General features: G+C 39.7%; 1 protein-coding gene across 4 annotated transcripts in view; it reads left to right on the top strand.

Moving 5' to 3' along the window:
• The first annotated feature begins 3,529 nt into the window (after window positions 1-3,529).
• Window positions 3,530-25,037, top strand: part of dmxl1 (Dmx like 1) — a 40,207-nt gene continuing 18,699 nt past the window's right edge. For 2 of the 4 annotated variants that reach the window (XM_086077190.1, XM_086077188.1), the window contains exons 1-31: window positions 3,530-3,902; window positions 6,016-6,192; window positions 6,825-6,950; window positions 7,810-7,887; window positions 8,242-8,317; window positions 8,411-8,543; window positions 8,735-8,801; window positions 9,011-9,195; window positions 10,658-10,844; window positions 11,095-11,251; window positions 11,597-11,773; window positions 11,868-12,106; window positions 12,665-13,358; window positions 13,940-14,061; window positions 14,240-14,329; window positions 14,695-14,791; window positions 14,886-15,005; window positions 15,465-15,683; window positions 16,256-17,481; window positions 17,792-18,050; window positions 18,321-18,457; window positions 18,543-18,729; window positions 18,849-18,959; window positions 19,395-19,564; window positions 20,029-20,126; window positions 20,241-20,406; window positions 21,053-21,181; window positions 21,399-21,525; window positions 22,115-22,896; window positions 23,771-23,869; window positions 24,218-24,385. In XM_086077190.1, the coding sequence (XP_085933316.1) occupies window positions 6,106-6,192; window positions 6,825-6,950; window positions 7,810-7,887; window positions 8,242-8,317; window positions 8,411-8,543; window positions 8,735-8,801; window positions 9,011-9,195; window positions 10,658-10,844; window positions 11,095-11,251; window positions 11,597-11,773; window positions 11,868-12,106; window positions 12,665-13,358; window positions 13,940-14,061; window positions 14,240-14,329; window positions 14,695-14,791; window positions 14,886-15,005; window positions 15,465-15,683; window positions 16,256-17,481; window positions 17,792-18,050; window positions 18,321-18,457; window positions 18,543-18,729; window positions 18,849-18,959; window positions 19,395-19,564; window positions 20,029-20,126; window positions 20,241-20,406; window positions 21,053-21,181; window positions 21,399-21,525; window positions 22,115-22,896; window positions 23,771-23,869; window positions 24,218-24,385 (6,513 nt within the window). In that variant the 5' untranslated portion in view covers window positions 3,530-3,902; window positions 6,016-6,105. Of the gene's footprint in view, window positions 3,903-6,015; window positions 6,193-6,824; window positions 6,951-7,809; window positions 7,888-8,238; window positions 8,318-8,410; window positions 8,544-8,734; window positions 8,802-9,010; window positions 9,196-10,657; window positions 10,845-11,094; window positions 11,252-11,596; window positions 11,774-11,867; window positions 12,107-12,664; window positions 13,359-13,939; window positions 14,062-14,239; window positions 14,330-14,694; window positions 14,792-14,885; window positions 15,006-15,464; window positions 15,684-16,255; window positions 17,482-17,791; window positions 18,051-18,320; window positions 18,458-18,542; window positions 18,730-18,848; window positions 18,960-19,394; window positions 19,565-20,028; window positions 20,127-20,240; window positions 20,407-21,052; window positions 21,182-21,398; window positions 21,526-22,114; window positions 22,897-23,770; window positions 23,870-24,217; window positions 24,386-25,037 lie in introns of all 4 variants that reach the window. The other 2 variants (XM_086077189.1, XM_086077187.1) reach the window with 1 other exon arrangement.

Here is a 25,037-nt window from a genome sequence, read left to right as displayed (position 1 = left end):
AGGCAGAGAAAAAGTGTGATGATAACCATAGAATGAGAAATGCAAAATACAGGTAGGGTTAATTTTTTTAAATATAAATTACATACACCCGATACTAACATTAACAGCCTGTAGCTGTGAGCAAAATGGCGCACTTCCACCATTATATCTTCCAAGTATAGTTTTACTTCCAACCTGCTTTTTAAAATTATACAGTGGCTAACTTTTGAATTTTTACACTTGCTTGCCAGTTGTAAGTAGGACGAATGGAGTATGCCAGTATCACAGAACTGTGATTTAGTCCGACACTAAAATATAATTCACTTGGACTCTCATATCATTTTAAATATAATGAAAACAAAACCGAGAACCTCTTTTTTTCCCAGCCATGTTTCCTGTTTTCACTGCTATTTGTGTGTATGTGTGCATTTTTTCCATTCTGTTGTCTATTATGAGATATTGTCTAATAAAACCTGAGAATACACAGAATACATTTGAAGTACACGGCGGCTTTACGTTTCAGACAGGCAGCAGTCAAAAAACAAAGCAGAAGTGACAGAGTATGTAACATTTAGTGCACTTCTTCTGCAAAGCTACATGTTTAGCAATGCTGTGACCTACTTTCTCAATTGTTTTCATCATCCGACCGCCATGACAATAAATGCTGCCACCCTCCACTAATGTCACGATGTGTCAGCCATTTCATTATTCAGTGGCAAAGTCGGTTCTGTTTATCCCCACTTGTATACAATTGTTTTGAAGCCTCCTGCGCTACTTCCTAATTCAACACTGTTTTTGTTTAAATCTTTGCAGTCATTCTGGAAATATCTATCTATCTATCTATCTATCTATCTATCTATCTATCTATCTATCTATCTATCTATCTATCTATCTATCTATCTATCTATCTATCTATCTATCTATCTATCTATCTATCTATCTATCTATCTATCTATCTATCTATCTATCTATCTATCTATCTATCTATCTATCTATCTATCTATCTATCTATCTATCTATCTATCTATCTATCTATCTATCTATCTATCTATCTATCTATCTATCTATCTATCTATCTATCTATCTATCTATCTATCTATCTATCTATCTATCTATCTATCTATCTATCTATCTATCTATCTATCTATCTATCTATCTATCTATCTATCTATCTATCTATCTATCTATCTATCTATCTATCTATCTATCTATCTATCTATCTATCTATCTATCTATCTATCTATCTATCTATCTATCTATCTATCTATCTATCTATCTATCTATCTATCTATCTATCTATCTATCTATCTATCTATCTATCTATCTATCTATCTATCTATCTATCTATCTATCTATCTATCTATCTATCTATCTATCTATCTATCTATCTATCTATCTATCTATCTATCTATCTATCTATCTATCTATCTATCTATCTATCTATCTATCTATCTATCTATCTATCTATCTATCTATCTATCTATCTATCTATCTATCTATCTATCTATCTATCTATCTATCTATCTATCTATCTATCTATCTATCTATCTATCTATCTATCTATCTATCTATCTATCTATCTATCTATCTATCTATCTATCTATCTATCTATCTATCTATCTATCTATCTATCTATCTATCTATCTATCTATCTATCTATCTATCTATCTATCTATCTATCTATCTATCTATCTATCTATCTATCTATCTATCTATCTATCTATCTATCTATCTATCTATCTATCTATCTATCTATCTATCTATCTATCTATCTATCTATCTATCTATCTATCTATCTATCTATCTATCTATCTATCTATCTATCTATCTATCTATCTATCTATCTATCTATCTATCTATCTATCTATCTATCTATCTATCTATCTATCTATCTATCTATCTATCTATCTATCTATCTATCTATCTATCTATCTATCTATCTATCTATCTATCTATCTATCTATCTATCTATCTATCTATCTATCTATCTATCTATCTATCTATCTATCTATCTATCTATCTATCTATCTATCTATCTATCTATCTATCTATCTATCTATCTATCTATCTATCTATCTATCTATCTATCTATCTATCTATCTATCTATCTATCTATCTATCTATCTATCTATCTATCTATCTATCTATCTATCTATCTATCTATCTATCTATCTATCTATCTATCTATCTATCTATCTATCTATCTATCTATCTATCTATCTATCTATCTATCTATCTATCTATCTATCTATCTATCTATCTATCTATCTATCTATCTATCTATCTATCTATCTATCTATCTATCTATCTATCTATCTATCTATCTATCTATCTATCTATCTATCTATCTATCTATCTATCTATCTATCTATCTATCTATCTATCTATCTATCTATCTATCTATCTATCTATCTATCTATCTATCTATCTATCTATCTATCTATCTATCTATCTATCTATCTATCTATCTATCTATCTATCTATCTATCTATCTATCTATCTATCTATCTATCTATCTATCTATCTATCTATCTATCTATCTATCTATCTATCTATCTATCTATCTATCTATCTATCTATCTATCTATCTATCTATCTATCTATCTATCTATCTATCTATCTATCTATCTATCTATCTATCTATCTATCTATCTATCTATCTATCTATCTATCTATCTATCTATCTATCTATCTATCTATCTATCTATCTATCTATCTATCTATCTATCTATCTATCTATCTATCTATCTATCTATCTATCTATCTATCTATCTATCTATCTTGTGTGTATACTTAGGAACCAATACCAAGGAGGAACACTCTGGCTGATTGACACTGCAAATTGAGTCAACATACTGCAACAGTGGCCAAAGAATATTAGCTTATTCAGTGTAGTAGGCAACAGTGACACCTTGTGATCACCCAATCTTCACACATACCCACCACTTTCAACGTCGACCTTCTCAAATCACATTCATTGTACAAAAAAAAACATCACATGACAGATACACTGTGACGTCATTAGATTGATATGATTACATCATCAATATCTACAAAATGTGGTTGGAAGAACTTGAAGGGGAAAAAAACAAATAAATGATTTATTTTCAAGACATTCATGTGGAACCTGTTATTATGACTACCTTATGTTTGCTTTCAATTTACCTAGGTATATGAATGTGTTTTGCAGATTATCTTTGATCGTTAGCTTGTTTGTCTACACAAGTGTCTCCTTTGCATGCATGCTTACCTCTAATGAACTCCTTTGGCTTGCTCCGTGTCCAGAAACAAAAAATAATAAAAAAAATTAATGTTGCAAGGCAAATACGGGAATGTTCAATATTTTAATTAGGTCTATACTATAATTCAGCGTAATGATTGTTGAATGAGTGACCTTTCTTTTTAGTTTATATTTGAGCTATTTGTTTACACAAGTCAATGTGTAAACACGGAGGTAGAACGGGAATGTGACTGTTGGTCTGTTACAAAAGTAAAAATTACTGACAAACCGGTCCATACAACTACAAGTCCCACGATACACCACGGCGACACGGTCACTATCATGACGCATCTCCAACATAGCCTCCTGTGATAAAGCTTTCTATTTGCTAACCTCGAGGAGAGGTTAGCTCCTTGTGGTTTAGCGTTAGGGCAGTAGCAACATTTTAGGCAACCGATGCCTTTCGAGAGCTAAATGTGTCATACGTGCTCCAAAGCTACCCGTGTTAAGGTTAGGTGCTGCACAAGAGAGCTTCCAAGGGCTAGCGCGCTAACGCTAGCTAAGTGAGTGGACCGAATCGGTACCAGTTCGAACCTCTTGCTCGGACAGCTATACTCGACCCTGAAGACGAAGCTGCCCCGGTGAGGAGACATTGACAGTGGGCATAACATCGGCTGCACATTGTCGGAAAGTGCGACACAAGGTGAGTACTAGTTGCACATTAGTTTATAACGAAACCATGATTCTTAATGTCGGTGGCGAGCTAAATTTGACAGGCGAGTTGACACGATTCAGTTGAATTCCTAAAACAGGTACCGAAGCCGAGTTGTAAAAAGGCTAAATGGTTGAGAAGACAACATTAAATGCGTTCTTGTGGCGCTAATGTTAGCCCTTGTGTTTCTGATGTCCTGCCGACTTGTCACGTGAGTGGTCACAGCACAGGAAGCAGGACGTGAATTGACCCTCTTTCTCGTTCATTCTAGTAGTACCCCTACTATTATTTATAAATCAGTGTTCTCGTATTACATTCTACACTGACTCTATCTTGTCATTGAATTAGCTAAAACACTAACTTATCTGGCTAAGTTGGACAGTGGACACAACTCAGTGGACACTTTATTAGGTACACTTACCCTGTCTAATGCAGTATTGAACCAAGGCAGTTATTTTCCATTAGAAAAAGGTCGCAAAAGTTAAAATTAAAAGTTTAGACAAGATTTCTCATTCAATAACTGGTCATGTATATGATGGAACTACTACATTTTTGTGGAATTAACTATAATTTGATGATAGTCCAGACTCCAGTAGAAGTCAATTAATCAATGACAAGTCAACATTGTTATTTTTTCACACCATGGTTAACATGTCTATTCTACGATTAAAACGCGACATCTTAAATATCTTGGCTTACTTTATGAAGTTTATAGCCCATGTGTACGTTAATTAAAACTTCCATTGTGGCTACTAAGGGGAATACTGTACTTAATTTCCTCCACGAAGTAAAATACTACATGCCGTGGTCTGATCGAGAGTTCTTTCTTCATTCACCTCATTTACAGCTCAGCACACACACAGAGCTAACATGGAATCTGTCTGTGTGTCTGTCTGAGATCGGTGTTGTAGTGGCAACTTAGGCTGAACCCTTTCATGGCTGATAGTGGGGTAACTAGGCAGATAGTTTTGTTTTCAAATTTGGTGAACATATAAGCTGCTTACAATTTTACCTGAAAGCCAACATTTTCTTGACCTAATTTGGCCCTGGCTTGACCTAACTAGATGCAAACAGTTTCCAGCCGCACGACTCCTCCTACATGGTGGCCCTAATATACAGAAACATCACAATTAGGCAAGAACAGAACAAGCTCACAGTCCTGTTTTCCTAAAATGTAACCTCTCAAGCAGTTCATTTATTTGCAATTTCAGTGGCTAAATGTTACACTGGCATATTTGAATGTTACTTGAAGCACTGCGTTGTATTTATTGGGGGGGAAACACCTCAGGGATAGCCATTTTTCTACATATCGCACAGCTCTAGTTTCCAGGATAAATTAGTATATATTTTTTTAAATATATTTACACAAGCTAAAGATGATCTTGTCTCAATACTCACAAATTGACGCTTGGTATGACATGTGGGCTTGTTTAGTTGAACACAAGTCTTGTTCAAAGTCGATTAGGACAGTCTACATCAATCACTTCCTTGACGAAAGGGCACATTGTTGTGACAGTGACGGCAGAGTTTCAGTTTTCTCTTTTCGTGCTGTCAGGTTTCTGGGCTTTTGGACAAATTTGTCCATAAGCTAAGATGAATAAAAAACACCAAAAAAAACCCCACAATAATTCTTCTTAGAGGGACACAGAAATCGTAAACTTTTCTTAAATAACACTACTGAGGTCAAAACACAGCATGTGTTTATTTGCTGTGGCTCCAGGCATTATTGTACAAAGGGGATAATTGTACCTTAATTTGGTCTTGTGTAAAAAGCATTCCTGTGCCAACAATAGAGTTGAACTCCCTAAAAGTTAACTCGCATTTTACCTCGTAGGAAGATTTAAAAAAAGAAAAAGAAAAAAATAAATAATAATAATCAAGTGTTAGCTCAATGTGCAACTAAAGCATTACCTCATCAGATGTTTTTTTTAATTTATTTTATTTTTTTGCATTTCATTTTGCTAATGTACTTTTGAATGTTCCCCTGCTTGGTGCACTGATGGCTTGGAGCAGTCAGTGATATGCTTACTGCTTGATGGTTACAAAAACATTCTCTGTTTATGTCACCACGTATCATTGGTCCCTCCTTTCCTCTCTCCCTTAGAGCCTGGCCACATCACATTTTAGGCCACTGATGAAGCTGAAGATGAAGACTGGGGGGGGAAAGTAGGAGGAAGGACCATTCACCAGGGTCATGAATCTTCATCAGGTCCTCACAGGGGCAGTTAACCCCGGGGACAATTGTTTCTCTGTTGGAAGTGTCAACAATGTACCATTCACGGTAAGTTACAGCAATTTCTAAATTTTTCACTCCGGTGATCTGTCTGGCATTTTCAGTTCAGTATGCTCTTATATAGAGTCAAGGTCCAGCTAGGCTAACGTAAAGTTACAGTTGGGCAAAGTGGCGATGGCTGATAAGTCCTTAGCTGCAAGGTAAATAACAGGATGGATGTAAACAAGGGGCCGTTAACACAAAAACTGTAATTTTGGTTTAGATGACAACAACTTTTGGAGACCTGAACCCTTTATCCTTTTTTTTTTCTTTTTTTCTTTCTTTCTTTCTTTTTAAAGCAAATGCACATTTTAACAGCCTAGTGTAAGCCTGCGTTTTGTTCTTCAAAATAAATAAAACATAACTTGTGGTCCTGCAAAATAAGCTGTCATTTAACATTGTGGTGCAAAAGCAATTCTCCTTACGGCAGAAAGGTCTGTGTGTTTTAAACCAGTCGTACAGTTTTATGTCATCGCCTGTTTCTCAAGGTTAATTGTATTTGTATAATATGTCAATTGGATGACTATTTCTGTCCCTCGCCTTTTGATAGGAAGCATAAAGTGAATGTCAAGGGCAAGGCTCATCTTATCTGTTTGACCTCTTCCTCTCGGTGTTCTCTTATATACCGTATGTCTTCATAGGCTTATGCTTCTGGTTGTGACGTGGTCATTTTGGGCAGTGACTTTGAACGTGTGCAGATCATTCCAGGGGCCAAACATGGAAATATCCAGGTGGGATGTGTGGACTGCTCACTGCAGGGAGGACAGGTAGGGTCAAATTCCCGGTGATGCTGTTTTTATTGCGTTCAATGATGGGGATTGTTTCTGCTTCACATTTTCAAGAGACACAACTGAAAATAATATGTAACAAAAAGGACATACTGACATTTGTTGTTGTTGTTATCGTAATAATGGCGTTAGTTCTAGCTCATCAATGCTCCTGACTATCACATTGTTTGTCATGTGCCTTGGTTATAAAAAAAAAAAAAACCTCACCTCACATGGCTCCAGCATGGCCTGTGGAGATTACAGGTCTTCGTCTTTTCCCTTATACCAAATGGCTAATGTAATGTAATCACACCGTCAGAGCCCTGTGCTTTAGTAAGAGATTGTTCCTTGTATTCATTGCTACAGAAAATGCCAGCTATTAGTTCTCGTGAAATATTGTACACTGGAAAGCACATGTGTACTCCTGAATGAATCATTAAGGAGAAGTTTGCATGGTAGACATGGCAGGGCTGACTCAATACTGGCTTTTTATAGGCTTGAGGCATTTTTAACTTGTACAGTATATATTCAGGATTTGTCATACAGTTAATCTGTGTCTGCTGACTCTGCTACATCCTCCAGCACTGGCAAACTAAGCATAGTACTACTGTACGCATCACAGTTTTATTTAGAGCATATTCAAATAAAATTGATGTTACATATTTGTGGTTGCTTTTATATCCATGGTCCCAAATGTATAATCTTGTAAGTGCGTGGCCACTTATTAAATAATACCACATTAATTTGTACATGATAGCTTTCTGCAAAAAAAGTATTTGTTGTATAAATAGTATGTGTAATCTTTAGTCTTCCTGCTGTCCTTAATATCTTTACTGATGTCATTTTTGTCTCCTGGCAGATTGCAGCTTCCTATGGAAGTATCGTATGCATTTTTGAGCCAGTTCAGCATCCTGATCAAAAAGACACATCACTGACAGTGCGTAGCCATTTCATTTTATTGTTTAATTTCCATTAAAGCACTCTTCAGGTCGTGGAAATGACTTGACAAAATTAAGTAGACTTATTATGGTCCTTTATTATTCTACTTCTATACCCCACTGAAACAAGCAATAAAACATGTCGCAATAGCATTCTTGCATCAATCATTCCTGTTGTGACAATCATGCAGACGTTTTGTTGAACGGCAAGAAAGGAAGTATAATTGTTTTGCACAGTACCTTTTTCATTGCTGTTGCTTCCGGGTATTACAGCTGTAGCTGTTGCAGTGTGGCCTGATCACGTGTATGACACATTGTACATGCTAATATTAGCCTCTATTTGCACACAGAAGTTGAACTGCCAATGGCAGAAGACTGGCCAGTTTGTTTTGCAGTCTATGGTGCGTAACCTGGCATGGCACCCCAAAGGTACTTGTGAGGCCGGCACACAAAATAGCATGGTTTACATTAAAGTATTTTTGATTTTGATTCCAAGTGTGTGCGTCTGTTTTATCTGTGCAGGGAGCATGCTTTTAACAGGCTCCAGTTGCCTGCAGTTATGGTCTCATTTTGATGGAGGGAAAGACGCTGAAGCAGGAAAGCAGGCAGAAATAAGAGACTGTCATTGTAGTTGGTGGTGTATCTGGCAAAGCAAGTAAGTCATTGATGATAGTTAATTACTTTGTTTCTGTGGCACCGACTATTTCCTTAATATGAATGTATAAATTATTGTGTATTCATTTCTGCTAGGTGGTACATGGAATATATTGTGTCAAATAATGTTTATTTTTATTTATTTTAAAGAAAAATAATAGAGGTTAAAACAATAACTTTGTTTGGCTACAGGACAGCCTCTCCAGTCAGTTTAATGAAGTTTTCTCCTGATGGAGAATTCTTTGCTACTGCTGGGCAGGTAAGTGAGATTTCCCCTGATTTGATTATAATTAGTATAAAAAAATATATATATATTTTTTGTTTGTGGTTAAATTGATATTTTGTTGAAATACATCCAAAATAGGTCCTGTATTTGTGTTTTTCTTTTTTAAGGATGACATTTTTTTTAAATATATTTTTGTTGTAATAAACCCAACTGGTCCTGTATTTGTATTTGTATTTTTTCAGGATGACTGCCTAGTGAAGGTGTGGTACAGCACTAGTAAGTGGAAGTCTGGAAGTTTCAGACTTTTCACACCTCCTGAATCCTGTGTCGACTCCCAGGCAGAGATAGCCTTTTCCTTCGTGTACCTGGCCCATCCGCGTTCTGTTATTGGCTTTTCCTGGAGGAAGACCAGCAAGTACATGCCACGGTATGCACACTACAGAGATAGCATTTGGACATTCCTGTTAGAAATAGAAAACTCCACAATTCAACACACAACGGTTACCATTTTGCAAAGTAGTTATGGCTGTAACAACAGAAGTGTCAACTACATTGTTTAGAGCCAGTTTGACTGGACCTATTGTGTGTTTTGCTTTTTTAGTTTGGCTCATTGGCAAGGTGACCTTCAAACCTAGTTTATGTTTGTAGGTTAAGTGACATCATCATCAGGATATATTTTCATAGCGATCGCTGTATTTTGTACGCGTTTTAATGTCGAATAGGACATAAAGTATACTCAAAACCAACTAAAATATTTTCAGTCATTGTTTAGCTGTATACTTTAACTTGTTTTGTTTTGTTTAACATATGCCAAAGGAACCTCTTGTTTTTCAACGTAGTTGGCACACCCTTTGATCCCCTGAAAAGTACAGCACATCCCCCTAGCAGAGTAATTGACGTGTTTGTCGTTTCTTCTTTGAGGGCTGAAGTACTCTTGCCCTTGACAGCATTCCTGGATGTGACAGTGAACAAATAATTTAATTAATGCTACATAATTTGCACATGAGACAATTGAGTGCCACTGGACGAACCTAACACTTGAATTGAGTCACTTCTCTTTCTGTTGTGAACCAACGCAATTGTGGGCCCAAACTTTGCCCAAAAGGGGAGGATTTGCATTGGCCTTTGTCAGCGATGTTGGGCCAAGGGCCAACAGCCAGTTAGCCTAGACAACGGTAACCCGGGGCTCACTAAGCTGTTTGGAGATGCAGATACAGCAGGAATAAACCAAATACAACAAGCACATGATGCGAGTTTGTGGGTTTGGCTTGATTATGTTCAGCTCTGAGCATTACAGGAATATTGCTCCACTGGTATGAAGTACTAGGAATATTAGATTGGCATTAGGATATTAGATTTGCTTGACTTGTTGGGGGGTTTTGAGGTTTTTAAAGGTCAACTTACGAAAGAGAGGGAGGGACGCAGGATCCACTCCACTATTCTTCTGTGTATGAAAATATATAATATGATAATTCAAAAGATGTTTCTTCTTATAAAGAAATGTATAATAAATAGACCCAAACCCTAATAATAAATAACCCTAACCCAATAATAAATAAATACAATTATCTGCTCTTTGTCTATTGATAATTTTATGAAGCTTTTTATGGTCTCCTTCCACATTCCAAAAGTTAAGTTTATTGAAGATTCTTATTGGTCCCCGAGATTGGCTGACAACCATTCCAGGGTGTTCCCCACCTCTGACCCGAAGTCAGCTTGGATAGGCTCCAGCTCCCCCATGACCCTAATGAGGACAAGCTTTATTGAAAATGCATTGATGTTTACTGAACTCCAAAACTGTAGGACTTTATTTGTTGTGTCTTCCCCTCAGAAGCACTTGACATTTACTCCACTGACCTTCTTTAATTACATTTCCTCTCTGATCACAGGGGTTCAGTGTGCAATGTCCTGCTCACCAGCTGTAAGGACAGTGTGTGCCGCCTCTGGGCAGAGACACTGTTGCCGGGGGACAGCCTCCTTTCTGGTCACCATGGTAACCAGCACAGCGATGCTCAGAGCTACGCCGGCTCTTCCAGGATCTGCAATGGAAGAACACAAGCAGAGACAGCACAGGAAGTAAGCAACTACAATAATGTGTACAGAATGCCATATTTCTACATGTCGCAGCCCTCTTTTTAATAGATGCCAGGCCCCAAATAATGACCTCACTCAAATAGACACTTTCTTCACGTCATGTTGGTTGTTGTTATTCTGCTGTTTCCACTTTTTGTTTTGTTTTGAACAGCAATTTCCCTTAGAAATACCGGTGCATCTCGTTTTGAATATCGATGGGAAAACTCATTTTATTAAAAAAATTATTTTTCAGCCTCCTTGTTATCGGGATGTGCCACAGCCCTCGCTCACTGGTTGCCTGTCCCACAACCAAAGCCGACACTACAACCACAGGAGAAGTAGCAGCAATCTTCCCCACGCCAATGCGCTCTGTCACTTTCACATAGCAGCCAGCATCAACCCTGCCACAGGTTGGGCTCATCACGACCATGTCACGAGTTGAATCTGACCGCTAGCTTGTCGGTGCATGTAACAAATGTTCAAAATTTTGGGAAGTGCTTCAAAGTTGGCCCTCCTGCTTCATTAGAGGCCATTAACTTTTGTCATTAAAAAAAAGGCTCTACATGAGACTGCGATCTCTATGCACTATGCAGTGGACTGTGAAATAATTGTTTTTGTGGGGAAACTTAATTCACTCAAAATGTGGTTGCCACAACTTGTATTATGCTTTAGTAGTTTTCAAATTACACAAAAGTCTTTGTTTTAAAAAAATTTCCCCCCTGTATATACCGCATTAACATTTTCATCAAATGCAGACATTCCACTGCTTCCTTCTATATCGGCCCTGAGTGTCGGGGAGGATGAAGAGCCTGGAGGTCTTTTCACTGTCCACTGGCTCAACAACAAAGAGCTTCACTTCACGTTAGCTATGGAAGTCTTCTTGCAGCAGTTTCGCAGCAGCCTGGAGCAACAGAACGAGTGCGCTCAGGAAGGTACAGAACTATATTACTAACTTCCATTTGAAGCAGCATACATTTGAAAGCTGGTCATACTCAGTTTCTTGTTTGGTCTTCATCTGGCTTCCAGACCCCAACAATGAGGATAACTCTGAAGACGAAGTGACGAGCAGACCAAGTGACCCTCAAGGAACCGATGTCATGCGGCTCCCCCTGGCAGCAATGGAGCACCAAGTAGATGTGCTTTTGGATGAGTGGAACAAAGGGGCAGACATGCTGTTCAGCATCCATCCTATTGATGGCTCCCTGTTGGTTTGGAATGTGGACTGGCTAGATGAATATCATCCCGGAATGTTTAGACAAGCTCAGGTACATTAGCGTTTCAATTATCTTCACGTTGGTATTGCAAACTGATAAATTAGATCAAATTTAAATTGTGAATTTAGTCCCCCCTAAAAAATAACTCCACTCAATCAAGGTGTTAAAAGAGCTGACATCTAAGACGGCACAACTCTTCTTCTAATAGTTTTTAATCCACACATTAAGATGATTGCATTCCTAATTATATGCGACACATCAAATTCAGGCCCCTTGATGCGTGAGTATCTTGAATTTATAGCCATCAATCACAAAAGCTGCTGTTCAGAATGGTAGCTTTTATTCTTAGATATTAATTTGGCGCATGCTAATAGTCATATTTATTTAGCTGTAGACAGAATTAAATAAAGAAAACACTTATCTTTTCCTCTTAACATTTACATTCACCTCTTTTGATTCATTTTTCATTCAACAATTGACAAATAATGTCAGTGGGACTTTCAGTCAACTTTGTCACATGTATTACTCATAAATGTGATTAAGCTATTCTTATTGCTAATTGAGTCGCAAATTTTGTTTGGTAATATTTTGTCCTTGTCTTTTTCCCAGGTGTCGTTTGTGTCTCGTATCCCTGTGGCGTTTCCTGCAGGGGATGCCATCTCCCTCAGTCACAGTGTGGTCATGTATGCTTGCAACAAGAACGTGGATTTGGCCATCCAACATGGCAGACAACGACCACCTGGGAACACGTTGCCCCAAACCAAATCTGCGCTTATTAGTTACGGCCGTCAAGGGAAAGCGGCACCATCCAGCAGTCTTAGGTTGAGCATTTTCACTCCCAATGTGCTTATGATATCCAAGCATGATGATGGCTCCCTCAACCAGTGGGGTGTGAGTTTTGCGGAGGACTCTGCGTTCTCCACGGTGCTCAGTGTGTCTCACAAGTCAAGGTACTGCGGCCATCGCTTCCACCTAAACGACCTAGCCTGCCACTCTCTACTGCCTCTGCTCCTCACCACCTCACACCACAACGCATTGAGCTCCCCTGAGGTGGACAACATCCTCGCCCCACCAGAGGTCTTCTCTGGTTCCCACTGCTCAAGGCCCAGCCGGTTGTCCCTCGGCGGCGTTTCACAGGATCCAAATGCAATCTACAGTGAGCTGATTTTGTGGAGGGTTGACCCCGTGGGCCCGCTGTCCCTTTCCGGCGGGGTGTCTGAGTTGGCGCGGATCAATTCTCTTCACGCCTCAGCTTTTGCTAACGTAGCCTGGCTGCCCACACTCATCCCCAGCAGCTGTTTAGGTATGAACATTTTATTTTATTACCGGGATTTGCTTAGGATTTGCGTCATTACTTTTATCGCACCTTTTCCACTGCACAGTATCTAAATGGATTTCCTCGCCATTGCCGCTTGAATCATTCCACCCAATCATTTGTTAATTTTATGTTAGTGTTTTATTTTTTTAATACTAAAACTTCCTAATTTCAGTTACAGGAAGAAAAGTAACTAGAGGGAGTTTGTAAGCATAGATTTAGCAAATACATAAAATATTTAAAATTTATTCTAACAGCATTTTGATAGTAAGCGCATTACAGTGATTTGACAAAAAAAATATTTTTAAATAAACAAATTATAATAATATAATATGTAATTATATTAATGATAACAAAAATACTTTTGGTTACAGGACTTAACAGGCTAGGATTCATAGCTGAAATATCATCAGCCATACAGAAAAATAACTACATGAACTTGCTTATGGTTTTCCCATGGCCTACAGAGGATTTGATTGATACTCTGCATATTTAATTTAAAGATTTAAATGGCAACTGTGAAAGATGGCATTTTAAAGAAAGAAATTTAATACTCTCTCTGCTGCCAGGTGCTTATTGTAACTCACCCAGCGCCTGCTTTGTCGCAAGTGACGGCCACTCACTCAGGCTTTATCAGGCTGTTATTGAAGCCAAGAAACTCCTCAGCGAGCTCTCCAATCCTGAGATATCAGTAAGTTTGCCACCAGCCCACTCCATATTCCACAGGGTGTCGTCAGCCCCGCTAATGCAATTTGAAGTGCACAAATCTGATCTATGTCTCCCATTGGCCCTCACAGCAGAAACATTGAGATACTTCACTTTTGCTGCTGGGAATTCTTGCTGCTTCATTTGTGTCCATTTTACTTCAGAAATATGTCGGCGAAGTGTTCAACATCGTCAGTCAGCAGTCGACAGCAAAACCAGGGTGTATCATTGAGCTGGATGCCGTTACTGACTTTGTAAGTCCACATTGTTCCATGTTGGGTGAGAGTATTGTTAATAGCGTATAAGGAACAAAACAAGTTTTACACATGGAGAAGAAAAAAAGAGGCACATCATGCTGATGACAGATATTTGTGTTTGTGCAAACATGGATATTTTGATTCACCAGTCTCTTTTGTGGCATGAAACAATCAGTAGTAAACTTTGATTCTCTGTGAAAGGTCCACCTTGGAGAAAAAAACTAAAAATGTCCCCTGAAGCGTCTTTGTATTTTTGTTTGTCTAGGTAACAATGCCAAATGTGTCAGTGCGTATCTGCTGCACAGAGGATGGAGCCTTGCATCAGGTGTCTTTATTTTAATGGCTGCTTTTGTCCTCTACAGCAGGGAAAGGAGACACAGCTCCTGCATGTATTTGAAGAGGATCTCATACTCGGCAGTGAGAGACCACACAGCTGGCAGGAAATGACAGATTCATTTGGTAGACAAAATTTAATATACACAGGGATGTTTTTTTAATGACAGGTCTTTATCTCTTGATACATTGTATTAATATTCTCTTGTGTTTTCTGCAGCCCATAACAAGCCCACGTTCGCTGCAAGTTTTTTTCTTGTGGTTGTTGAATTAACCCCAAGTGGTCAGTCCCTCCTACAGATGTGGCATCTTCATCTCGCGGCGAAACCCGTCACCATGGGTGGGTACTATGTACTTATATCCCAACTCTTCTAGGACATCAAATAAATACCGTCTGTATCTATATTTTCTACTTTGCAACAAAAATGACCAATTTGCCAATCATCTAAAAAAAAAAAAATTGTCTTGTAATGTTTTGCAAATATTGTTTTTAATTAATGTTCAGGTTGTTTGAAAAAATTGTACAGAATTTCATAACCTAACAACATAGCCAATTTTCGCTCAAATTATGTCAAATTTTAACAAAATGTCTAAGTGCTAAGTTAAATATTAAACTTTAGTTTAAGGTGCTGAACATGCTTTTGGTCTTATGCCTGGGACATGAAGTTACTCACACATTCATAAGTAAAAAATCTTACATTTTTGGAACACGTTGTATTTTAATAAGCGCCTTTTTATAGATCAGAGCAAGTCTGTTATGTCTGAGAAATATTTGATCAAAAAGTTTTTGCACCCGCAGATGAAACTTTCTCACCACAAGACGCCCCCTCAGCTGCTTCAAGCAGCTGCTCTCAGTTTAACTTTGATACCTTCAGTTCGCCGATAATTCAGAAGAGTAAACCCTGCACGTCCAACCTGCAGAGCGCATGTCGCCTTGGCCTCACCACCCAGCGACTCTACAGCCAACAATTACCTCTGCCAGTCGGGGTGGAGGCCATTAGTGTTACACCCTCAGCAGGTGAGCAGAAGCACATTGTAAACACGACAAATTTAGTGTGCACTCACGCAGGAGATCACACATTCACAGTTCACTATTCACAGATTTACATTGATATTTTTTAACCCATGTTATTTGCTGAAAAACTAAATTATTGAGAGTTTTTGTGCACTTTCTGAAATGCACCCAATTGCCATAAGATGGCACCAAAGCTCTGTATAAACAGGAAAGTAGCACAGTAATTGGTCCAAGGAGAGGTGCTTAGTTTAACCTCGGTTGTTAAATAGTCTTGTCCATGTACATGCTCACTTAAGGTGTTGTTTTATCTTTGTTTTGTTTTTTTTCACTATTAAATGAAGTCCTATGTAAGCAGTTAATTTTTAAGGTCAATGTTGTAAAATAACAAAAATTCATATAAACCTGTTTTGGCATGTTACTTTGTGGTATTTATTCTCACAGTTAAATATAGTAATACGAACATTTTGAGGGTGGCAATCTCGGATTTCTCACTTTTAGCTGCAGGGCTCAGTACTGATTACTGTAGGGCCATTACTGTATTTTTACTTTATTTACTCTCTTGACTCTCCCACCAGGTCATCTAAGTGCATCGTGTTCACTGCCAGCTGGCCGTGTGCCATACCTCATTGCAACTTCCTGCTCTGACGGAAAGGTGCGCTTCTGGAGATGCAACGTCACGGCATCCGAGACTTGCAGTAATGACAAGCTGGTGTATCAGTGGGAGGAGTGGCCTCTACTGGTGGAAGACAGGCTTTCCAATTGCAGTGCCGTGAGCGTGCCAGGTCGTCCCGTTCAGGTCAGCTGCTGTCACACTGGACGAATGGCAGTTGCGTACAGGCAGGCAACTCCAGACACTCCTCAGCTAAGCTCTCACACGCTTCTGACTTTTCCTCCCACACTGGCTTCTTCACCTTATTTGTACCACAACAACATCAGCCATCACGTTACTCCAACCGTGACTGTGCAGCACAGCCCAAATGCTTCTCCATGCCCTTCCCTGGCAAGCGCCAGAGAACAGCTGGTCTACATCAGCATCTTCCAGTGTGAATCCACAGGTGGTTCACAATGGATTTTAGAGCAGACTATAGTCTTGGATAAAACAGATCCTAGCAACGACCCATCTCCATGTGGCAACATAGACTGGTCTTTGCCTAATGATCCCTGCCTGGGTTTTACTCATAAGAGTATGGTTCATTTAGACTGGGTCTCCCAAGAGGATGGGTCACATGTTCTGACTGTTGGCATAGGGACAAAGATTTATATGTTTGGACGTCTGTCTGGAAAGCCTCCTGAACTTTGCCTGACATCTGATGGCAGCCGAGACCAAAGCTTGTCGCGCCTGGTTCTGCTTCGATCTGTCGACCTCGTCTCTTCTGTTGAAGGTTCACTGCCCATCCCAGTCTCCCTCTCCTGGGTACGTGATGGCATCTTGGTTGTAGGTATGGACTGTGAGATGCATGTCTACTCCCAGTGGCAGCCCCCAGCACCGCCCAAACCCAATGTTGCAATTGCTCAGGACATGGACATCTGCAGCAGTGTGTCCTCCATTGTCTCAGCCGTTAGACAAAGCCTGGAGGATGGGCTCAGTCTTGGGCCTCCTACGTCCTTGCTGGCCCCTCCTAAAAAAGCCCTCACAAGGTCAATGATGAGCCTGGCTCAGAAACTCAGTGGAAAGAGAACGGCCTACGATCTTCCCTTGGAGATGGAAGATTCTGGACTATTTGAAGCAGCTCACCAGCTCTTTCCCACACTGCCCCAGTACCACCCAGTGCAATTACTGGAGCTCATGGATCTAGGAAAAGTGAGTAGATTGTATCATGTTTTATTGCTCACATTTTATGTTATCACATTAAAATCACTTTCCTCTAGTTTGGTTTGTTGATTTCTAAATGACTTACATAAGTCATATACTGTAGTGTGTTTACTAACTTAATTTTTTGCAATAAAAACGAAATCTTTACTGGATAATTTTCCGCGGCACATCTGAAGATCTCTCACTAATGTACCGCAGCACAGTGGATTGTAATTGCTGGTATAGGAAAACCAGTTTGTTCATGTTTTATTTTTGGCTGAAAGGAAACAGATGTTTTTGGCTCTCCTAATCTCTTAAGGTTCACCGTGCCAAAGCCATCCTTTCCCACCTGGTCAAATGCATCGCTGGGGAAATCGTGGCTCTTAAAGACAACACCAGCAACCCGGAGAAGCGCGTACGCTCTCGAACTATCAGTGTGGGAGGCAGCACTGCCAGGGAAAGGAAAATGTTTGGCAAAGATGAGAATTCTACACCGGACTACACAGAGATCAGTTCTATTCCTCCTCTTCCTCTCTATGCCCTTCTTGCAGCTGATGAGGACACGCCCCCAAAGTCTGGTCAGTATTCTATATGGGGATCCATTCATGTTCAACCAAATCAATTTTAAAATAATATACAGCTGTTTTGGAAAATGCTGCATTTTGTTGTCGTTTTAGCTTCCCTCATGTCATTTGGGACTACACTATAGTAATAGAACATATCATGTTCAAGTTTCTTAGCTTGTGATACTGTAATGCAATTGATCTGTTTTCTCAGCTTGGCCGTAGGGGATTTTGGCAAGAGGTGAATGTCTCGCGTAATTGAGTTTCCATTTTGTTTTCCCATAGAAAAAGGGGGCAGTGTGAGTGGTGATAGTGGGCATGGATCCAGCCACACAGATGCATATGATGAGTTATTTCACATACCCAGCATCGCAGACTTGGATCCTCTGGATCAGGCTGAGCAAGTAGAAGCTGGGAACAAGGTTGCCTTCTGACAAAGAACATTCATCAAAATGTTAATGTTCAATTTTGATAACCGTTGACACTTGCCTTGTATCCTGCCTATAGGTAATTGATTTGTCCCAGTACAGCCCCACATACTTTGGTCCAGAGCATGCCCAAGTTCTGTCCAGTCATCTCCTGCACTCTAGTTTACCAGGCCTAACTCGCATGGAACAGATGTCTCTCATGGCACTGGCCGACACAATTGCGACCACCAGCACCGACCTGAAAGATAGCCAGGATCAGAGCAAAGGTACTGCAGTAGAGTAAGAATACAAGATCCAATCAATAGTATTGCCTTAGATGAGTAATCCATCCCACAACATCCTGTGGCAATATATTGAAATGTGTTATTGATCGTTTTCTATGCAGGCGGAGAGACACTTGATGACTGCGGCCTTAAATTTTTGCTTGCTGTCAGACTACACACCTTCCTCTCTACCTCTCTGCCACCAGCCCACCGAGCACAGCTTCTCCGGCAAGGTAAAGTGGCGGAGTGGCCTTCAATTATTTTTAATGTTTCCATTGAGACAAGCTACCCACCCACACATTTTGTAATTAGTCCCCCTGATCCAAAGGCACTCCGTTGTCTTAATTCACCTCTTAACTAGCTGGACCTATCTATTTATTTCTTGCGGTTATTGTGAAGAGATGAAGGTGAATAAAAGCTAAAAAAAAAAATAATAAAGCTACTGTAGCTCTGTTGTAAACCTTGAACATAAAGTCTCAGTGAGGGATGGGGAGTAGACACTTCATTTATCACCCTTAACTGCCACAGTAAAGCTACCCTTGAACAGGGCACAAGGCTCTATAGCTGTGGAGTACAAACTAAATATGTACAATATGCGTGGGTCATCTAAAACATCTTAAGATTCTTGCAGTCTGTAATTGCTCAGGTTGTTTTCTCCTTCTGTACAGGCCTGTCAACGTGTCACTATGCCTGGGCTTTCCACTCAGAAGCTGAAGAGGAGCTGCTTCACATGCTGCCTGCCCTCCACCAGGGAGAGCCCACCTGGCCTGAGCTACGCTCTATGGGTGTGGGCTGGTGGCTAAGGAGCACCAACAAACTTCGCAGATGTATTGAGAAGGTGAGAAGGCATCCAGGGACCATTATTACAATCTAGGGGACCTGATTTACTCAAGGGTTTCATTTCGTTTTATGTTGGTCTATGTTTTTATTTTATTTTTTATACATGTTTGACACCCCTGCCCCAGTTATTCTGAAGAGGAGAATAGAATAGGAATAATAGGAAACAGCAAGTGAACCAAGACCCTCCTCTTTAAGTAGTCCTGGTCCAAGTTCAGATTATTACAGACATAAACAAAACCACAACCAGAGCAATTGCACCACAGTTTTTTTAAACCTGTCAAGTGTGACTACAATACTTGCCTTAGGCAAATGCGCAAATGAATGGTTGTCTACTGTGCTACCTAGAACCGTATACATAATCCACAACAATACACAGAAAACACACACAAAGCTACAACTCATGTGGATATAATTGTCAACTGTAAAAGGATGTGAGCTTGTGTTGTTTGTCTCCTTTGTCAGGTTGCTAAAGCCACTTTTCAACGAAGTAATGATCCACTGGATGTAGCCCTGTTTTACTTGGCAATGAAGAAGAAAGCAGTGGTCTGGGGGCTTTACAGGTAGAATTTTTGCTTATGAAACCCATGTGCATCACATTTCCAATGAGTTAATTAATGTTACCCTTCATTTAAGACCAATGACACAGCACTTACTGTTTTGAATCCGGACTCTAGATCACAGAAGAATGCCAAGATGACAGAATTTTTCCGCAACAACTTCAGTGAAGACCGATGGAGGAAAGCAGCTCTGAAAAATGCATTTTCTCTGTTGGGGAAGCAGCGGTTTCATCATTCAGCAGCCTTCTTCCTTTTAGCTGGCTCCCTTAAGGATGCCGTAGAGGCAAGTGGATCATAAACTTGAAAAGAAGTGCAGTTGTGAATAATATGACTTCAAGCGCCTTCAGCCACAAGTTAAAACTTAGTAGCAAAAGTATCTAATATATCAGCAGCATTTCGCACGATGCAGTCAAGAATTTTTGAATGTCATGGTCCTCAGAAGCTCTGTTTTGTGAATGGAAGGAACACTATTTCGTTTCGACTTGACATGATATGATGGCTGTGTGGAATATTAAGAAAGTAATTTGTGTATTAATGTTACTGCATGTCGCTTATTAACACTCAAGACACAAAAGTCTTTGGTTAACCTTTATTCATGAAGGTTACTTCTGTATACAAAGTCCCTGAAGCGATGAGTCATAACATTTAATCTGCATGAGTAACCAGGACTTCTCTTAGCACTTTATTAAAATGAGGTTCATCCAGGCAAAGAGCTATCATTGATTTTGTTTAGTCTCTTTGGCTGAGAGGTAGACTCATTGAAATGCACCTCACACCTACGTAGTAAGGACAAGTACAAACACAGCATTTCATCTTACCCTTTGAGTGAGCATTGCATTTTTTGTTTCACTTGTATTTGCAACAGAAACTCTCCCACAGTTTTTTGTACGTACAATAGTGTGAATTTTTGCTTTTATTCCCTCTCTCAGGTGTGTTTAGAGAAACTGCAGGACCTTCAGCTGGCCCTTGTGATATCCAGATTATACGAGTCAGAGTTTGAGACAGCATCCACCTACAAAAAGATCCTCCAGAGACATGTGCTGGGACATGATAAACAGGTGCAGTGCTCAATGTCACACGCTTCAAGGACTCTTGTTTTTCACTGGAAGATAAAGAATCATTTGATGAGTGTAACCAGGTGTTGTTTTGATCCTCCAGTGCACTTTTGACAAGTGCACTGCAGAGATGCAAACAAAAAGTCTGTATCTGTGACGACCATGTAACAACATCTGCTATCTTTACTTCTTGGATGAAGAGTTACTTTGCACATTACAGATACCGATGCACCAGGATCCATTCTTGCGGAGCATGGCCTACTGGGTTCTGGAGGACTACAGCAAAGCTTTGGACACTCTGCTGGAGCAGACTGCCACTAAAGCAAAGTCAGGGTCCAGTGATACCGGTATGTTTGCATGTGTTCCTTCGGCTAATTGGCTTTACGAATGCATTTGCTCAATAGCTGTAATGACTGACTAATTTGGGCGTCATCAAATGAGCAAACAAGTAAATTAAATTGATGGGGAACTCTTATCTTTTGTAATATGTGGAATTGTCTGATGTATGATAGAGGAGACGCATGATTTCTTGCTACTTCAAAATGTGTGGACCAAATCTTTCTAATGTATCTTAACTGTGGCATAATGTGCGATTATTAAAAATATTTTAGTCAATGAACTTTTGAGGGATATCTTTAAAAGATGAATTATTTTAACTTAACGTGAACCAGACAGACTTATGAACCGTCTTCATCCCAGGTCGGAATCCCTGTGCTTCACCCTTCATAAATTATCAAAACGCATTTTAACGTCAGTGGTGTGACAAAAAGTTCAAAGACCTCATTAATAATGTGATGTCCTTGTGGGTTTTACAGCATAATTTTTTTTCTGCTTTTGTGGAGAGTGTGAACTGTGTATCACCCCAATCCCTTTAATGTTTAAAAGTTTTTGACACTGACAGAAGAGTCAAGTTCATGTGTCACGTGTGTTTAACAGGTTCCGCGTCCTCAAATAACGCAGAGGTTTTCAACTTCTACACCTTCCTTTGTACCCACCCACTCCTCCTCCGTCGCCATTTTGGCTCCTCCGACAAAGCCAAAGTCGGCCTGACCGCTGAGGGCCGCAGGGCTGACTCCATTAGCCTGGAGGAGAGAAGACTCTTTTTCACTGCCGCTTATGCTCACCTGCAAGCCGGGTGCCCAATGTTGGCGCTGGAAGTCCTCTCCAAGATGCCCAAAGTCCGCAAAAGTTCCAAACTCAACCAGGAGTCCCCGGAGCTCAGCAGTGGGGGTAAGAACGGCCCAACGTCAGACCAAGACTGGTCTGAGCCTGCGCTGAACGGCTACGAGTCAGGCGGTGGCAGTTTATCAAACAGCCGGTCGGATTCAGTGTTGAGTTTTGACTGGAGCCAGCCATCACTCACGCATCCAGATGAGCCACTGGAGCTGAAGTGGGATAGTGACAGAGATGACGAAGATGATGATAATGAGGAGGAGGAGGAAGAAAGTAAAAGTGGTAAAAGTGGTAGGACTATACACAACAGCAATGTGTTCAATGACATGCAGGACCGCATGTTGCCTACAATGGAGGCAGTGATGAGCGAGGAGAGTGAGGACAGCGGCGACTTCATCGACCCTTCTGATGATGTCTTGGCTGCACAGTTTAAGTTTAGTGCCTGCTTGAAGATTTTGACCAATGAGCTGAGGACACTTTCAACAGGGTATGAACTGGACGGGGGGAAACTACGTTACCTGCTCTACCAGTGGCTGGAAAGAGAGGTAATCGTATATCCGACATCAGAATGCATCGTAGTCTACTAACACAGTAGTACAGTAAATATTTGTGTGAAAAATCTTTCAGGCCATAAATATAAACTAGTCAAATAAAAAACTGTGAATACTGCTATAATAAAACATGCCTACTGTAACGCCACTGCGCAGACTAGTTCATTGCTCACCGTTCAAAATACCATATGTTGGAATCACTGTAAACCTGCATGTAAATTTTTCTGCAAACCTGCCTCTATTCACTCTAAAAAGAGAATTGTTGAACCAACACATAACACACAATTGAATTAAGTAAATCCAAGTTAATATATTAAGTTTAATTAATTGAGTTCATTAAACATAAAGGTGCATTGTACTGTTTAAAAAGGTAATGTTAAAGCTTTTTCTACATCATGCATACTCCACCAATGTTCAGATGAGTACAAAGAGCCCTGACTGTTTAACTCTGATTGCACCTATCAGCTTTTATCTTCCCTTTATAGTAAAGTGCGTGGACCCTGCACACTCCAGTTTCTTTGGGGAGGGAAGGGCCGGTGTTTTTCTTACCTCATTTGAAGTCGAGTTTTCGTTTTGTCATTGTTGCTGTCGCTTTAAGATCGTGCACGCACACCATGAACGAGCCTGACAACAGATGCTGCAGTTATGCTTTGGGCCAGAGGTGGCAGTCACGAGTAAAAAAAAAAAGAAAAAAAAAGAAAGACATACTGCACAAAGAGCCTTTAATATATTAATTTTGGATTAACTTAATTCAATTGTCTGTTACCAATTAAAGCAATTCAATTAGTTTGGTCAACAATTCTCTGAGATTTAGGTTGGTTCAACAATTCTCTTTTTAGAATGTACATTAATCTGATCGCCTTTACAGGTGGTGACCCTCCAGCACTGTTGCCGTTACAAGCCATGTCTTCCAGAGGTGTCGACCCTAGAAGATGCACATATCGCTGGGTTGGTGGAAGATGAAATGGTGGGTGCTGAATGTCTTGATGCTTCTTATGGCTAGCTTGCATGTTCATCCTGAGTTAAATTGTCACCACAGTGCAACACATATACATACTCGACAAAGTAAACATACTGCTGAATGTGTTCTTTTCACACGCAAAAAGATTTGAGTCAATTCAATGACACTGGTAGCACAGTTGTAGAGTTTGCTCACAGTTTTGTTTAAAATGCTTAATTTGTTTTATTTTAATTTGATATTTAAGTGTTTATGCCACAGATGATCTCAACACTTTTAAGTTGATTTATATTTACAACATGAGTATGTCAATATCAGTATTTATTTCAACGTTACCTAAATGTGTTATATTTCCAGGCCGCAAGCCCTTGCAGTGACAGCCAAAAGAGCAGGAGACAATGGCTGAAGAGCAACCAGCCCTTACTGAGGATGTTTCTGAGCTACTGCAGCTTGTACGGCTCCCACGGAGGTGGATTGGCTTCCGTTCGCATGGAGCTCATTTTACTGCTTCAAGAATCTCACCAGGTCATTATAATACAACAGTCCATGCATTTTTCATTCATTTTTGCAAATTCTGCTTCAGTTTATTCTATTTAGGGACATGGGTGAACTGGCCCATATCCCAGGTGACTATATGGGTCTGACGTATAGATCAAAGTCAAGCACAATCTATTCCCTGGCACATTTGACTTTCACGTTCCCTCTCTTTCGTTTGCCGCCATGCAAGACAACCGGTTAAGGACAAAAGGAGAGACAACTTATTGCATCTACACGGGCACACAGACCTACTTATTAGAAACACCATGACTCTTTCAGTCCGTTTTTTTTTTACTGACAACTTGATTTTTGCATTGAAGGCATTTAAGGCATTTTATCCCAGCGGTGGTCTTGTAGTTGTTTTGTCCTTTTGTTGTTGAGAAAACAGCAGTGTTTTGTGACTGCAGTCCTTGTGTGGAGATTCTGTTAAAGAATTCTGTAACAAATTATTGAGATTCATCAAGCGAGAGGGAATATAATAGCTTGTGCTATTCTTTCCCACAAAGCATCATGTAAGGACTTCAAGTAAACACAGTCAGTTTATTGTTTTTTTTTTCTTTTTCAAAATGTCATTCACACATACAGGAGAAGAAATACATCCTGTCTTTTTCTTTACATGCCACTCTAAATTGTTGGCGCA

This window comes from Leptonotus elevatus, chromosome 5 (assembly GCF_054856555.1).
Source record: "Leptonotus elevatus isolate MCC_2025b chromosome 5, RoL_Lele_1.0, whole genome shotgun sequence".
Classification (NCBI taxonomy): domain Eukaryota; kingdom Metazoa; phylum Chordata; class Actinopteri; order Syngnathiformes; family Syngnathidae; genus Leptonotus; species Leptonotus elevatus.
The sequence above is the reverse complement of the archived record's forward strand: the minus strand, read 5'-3'. Positions and strand labels throughout refer to the sequence as shown.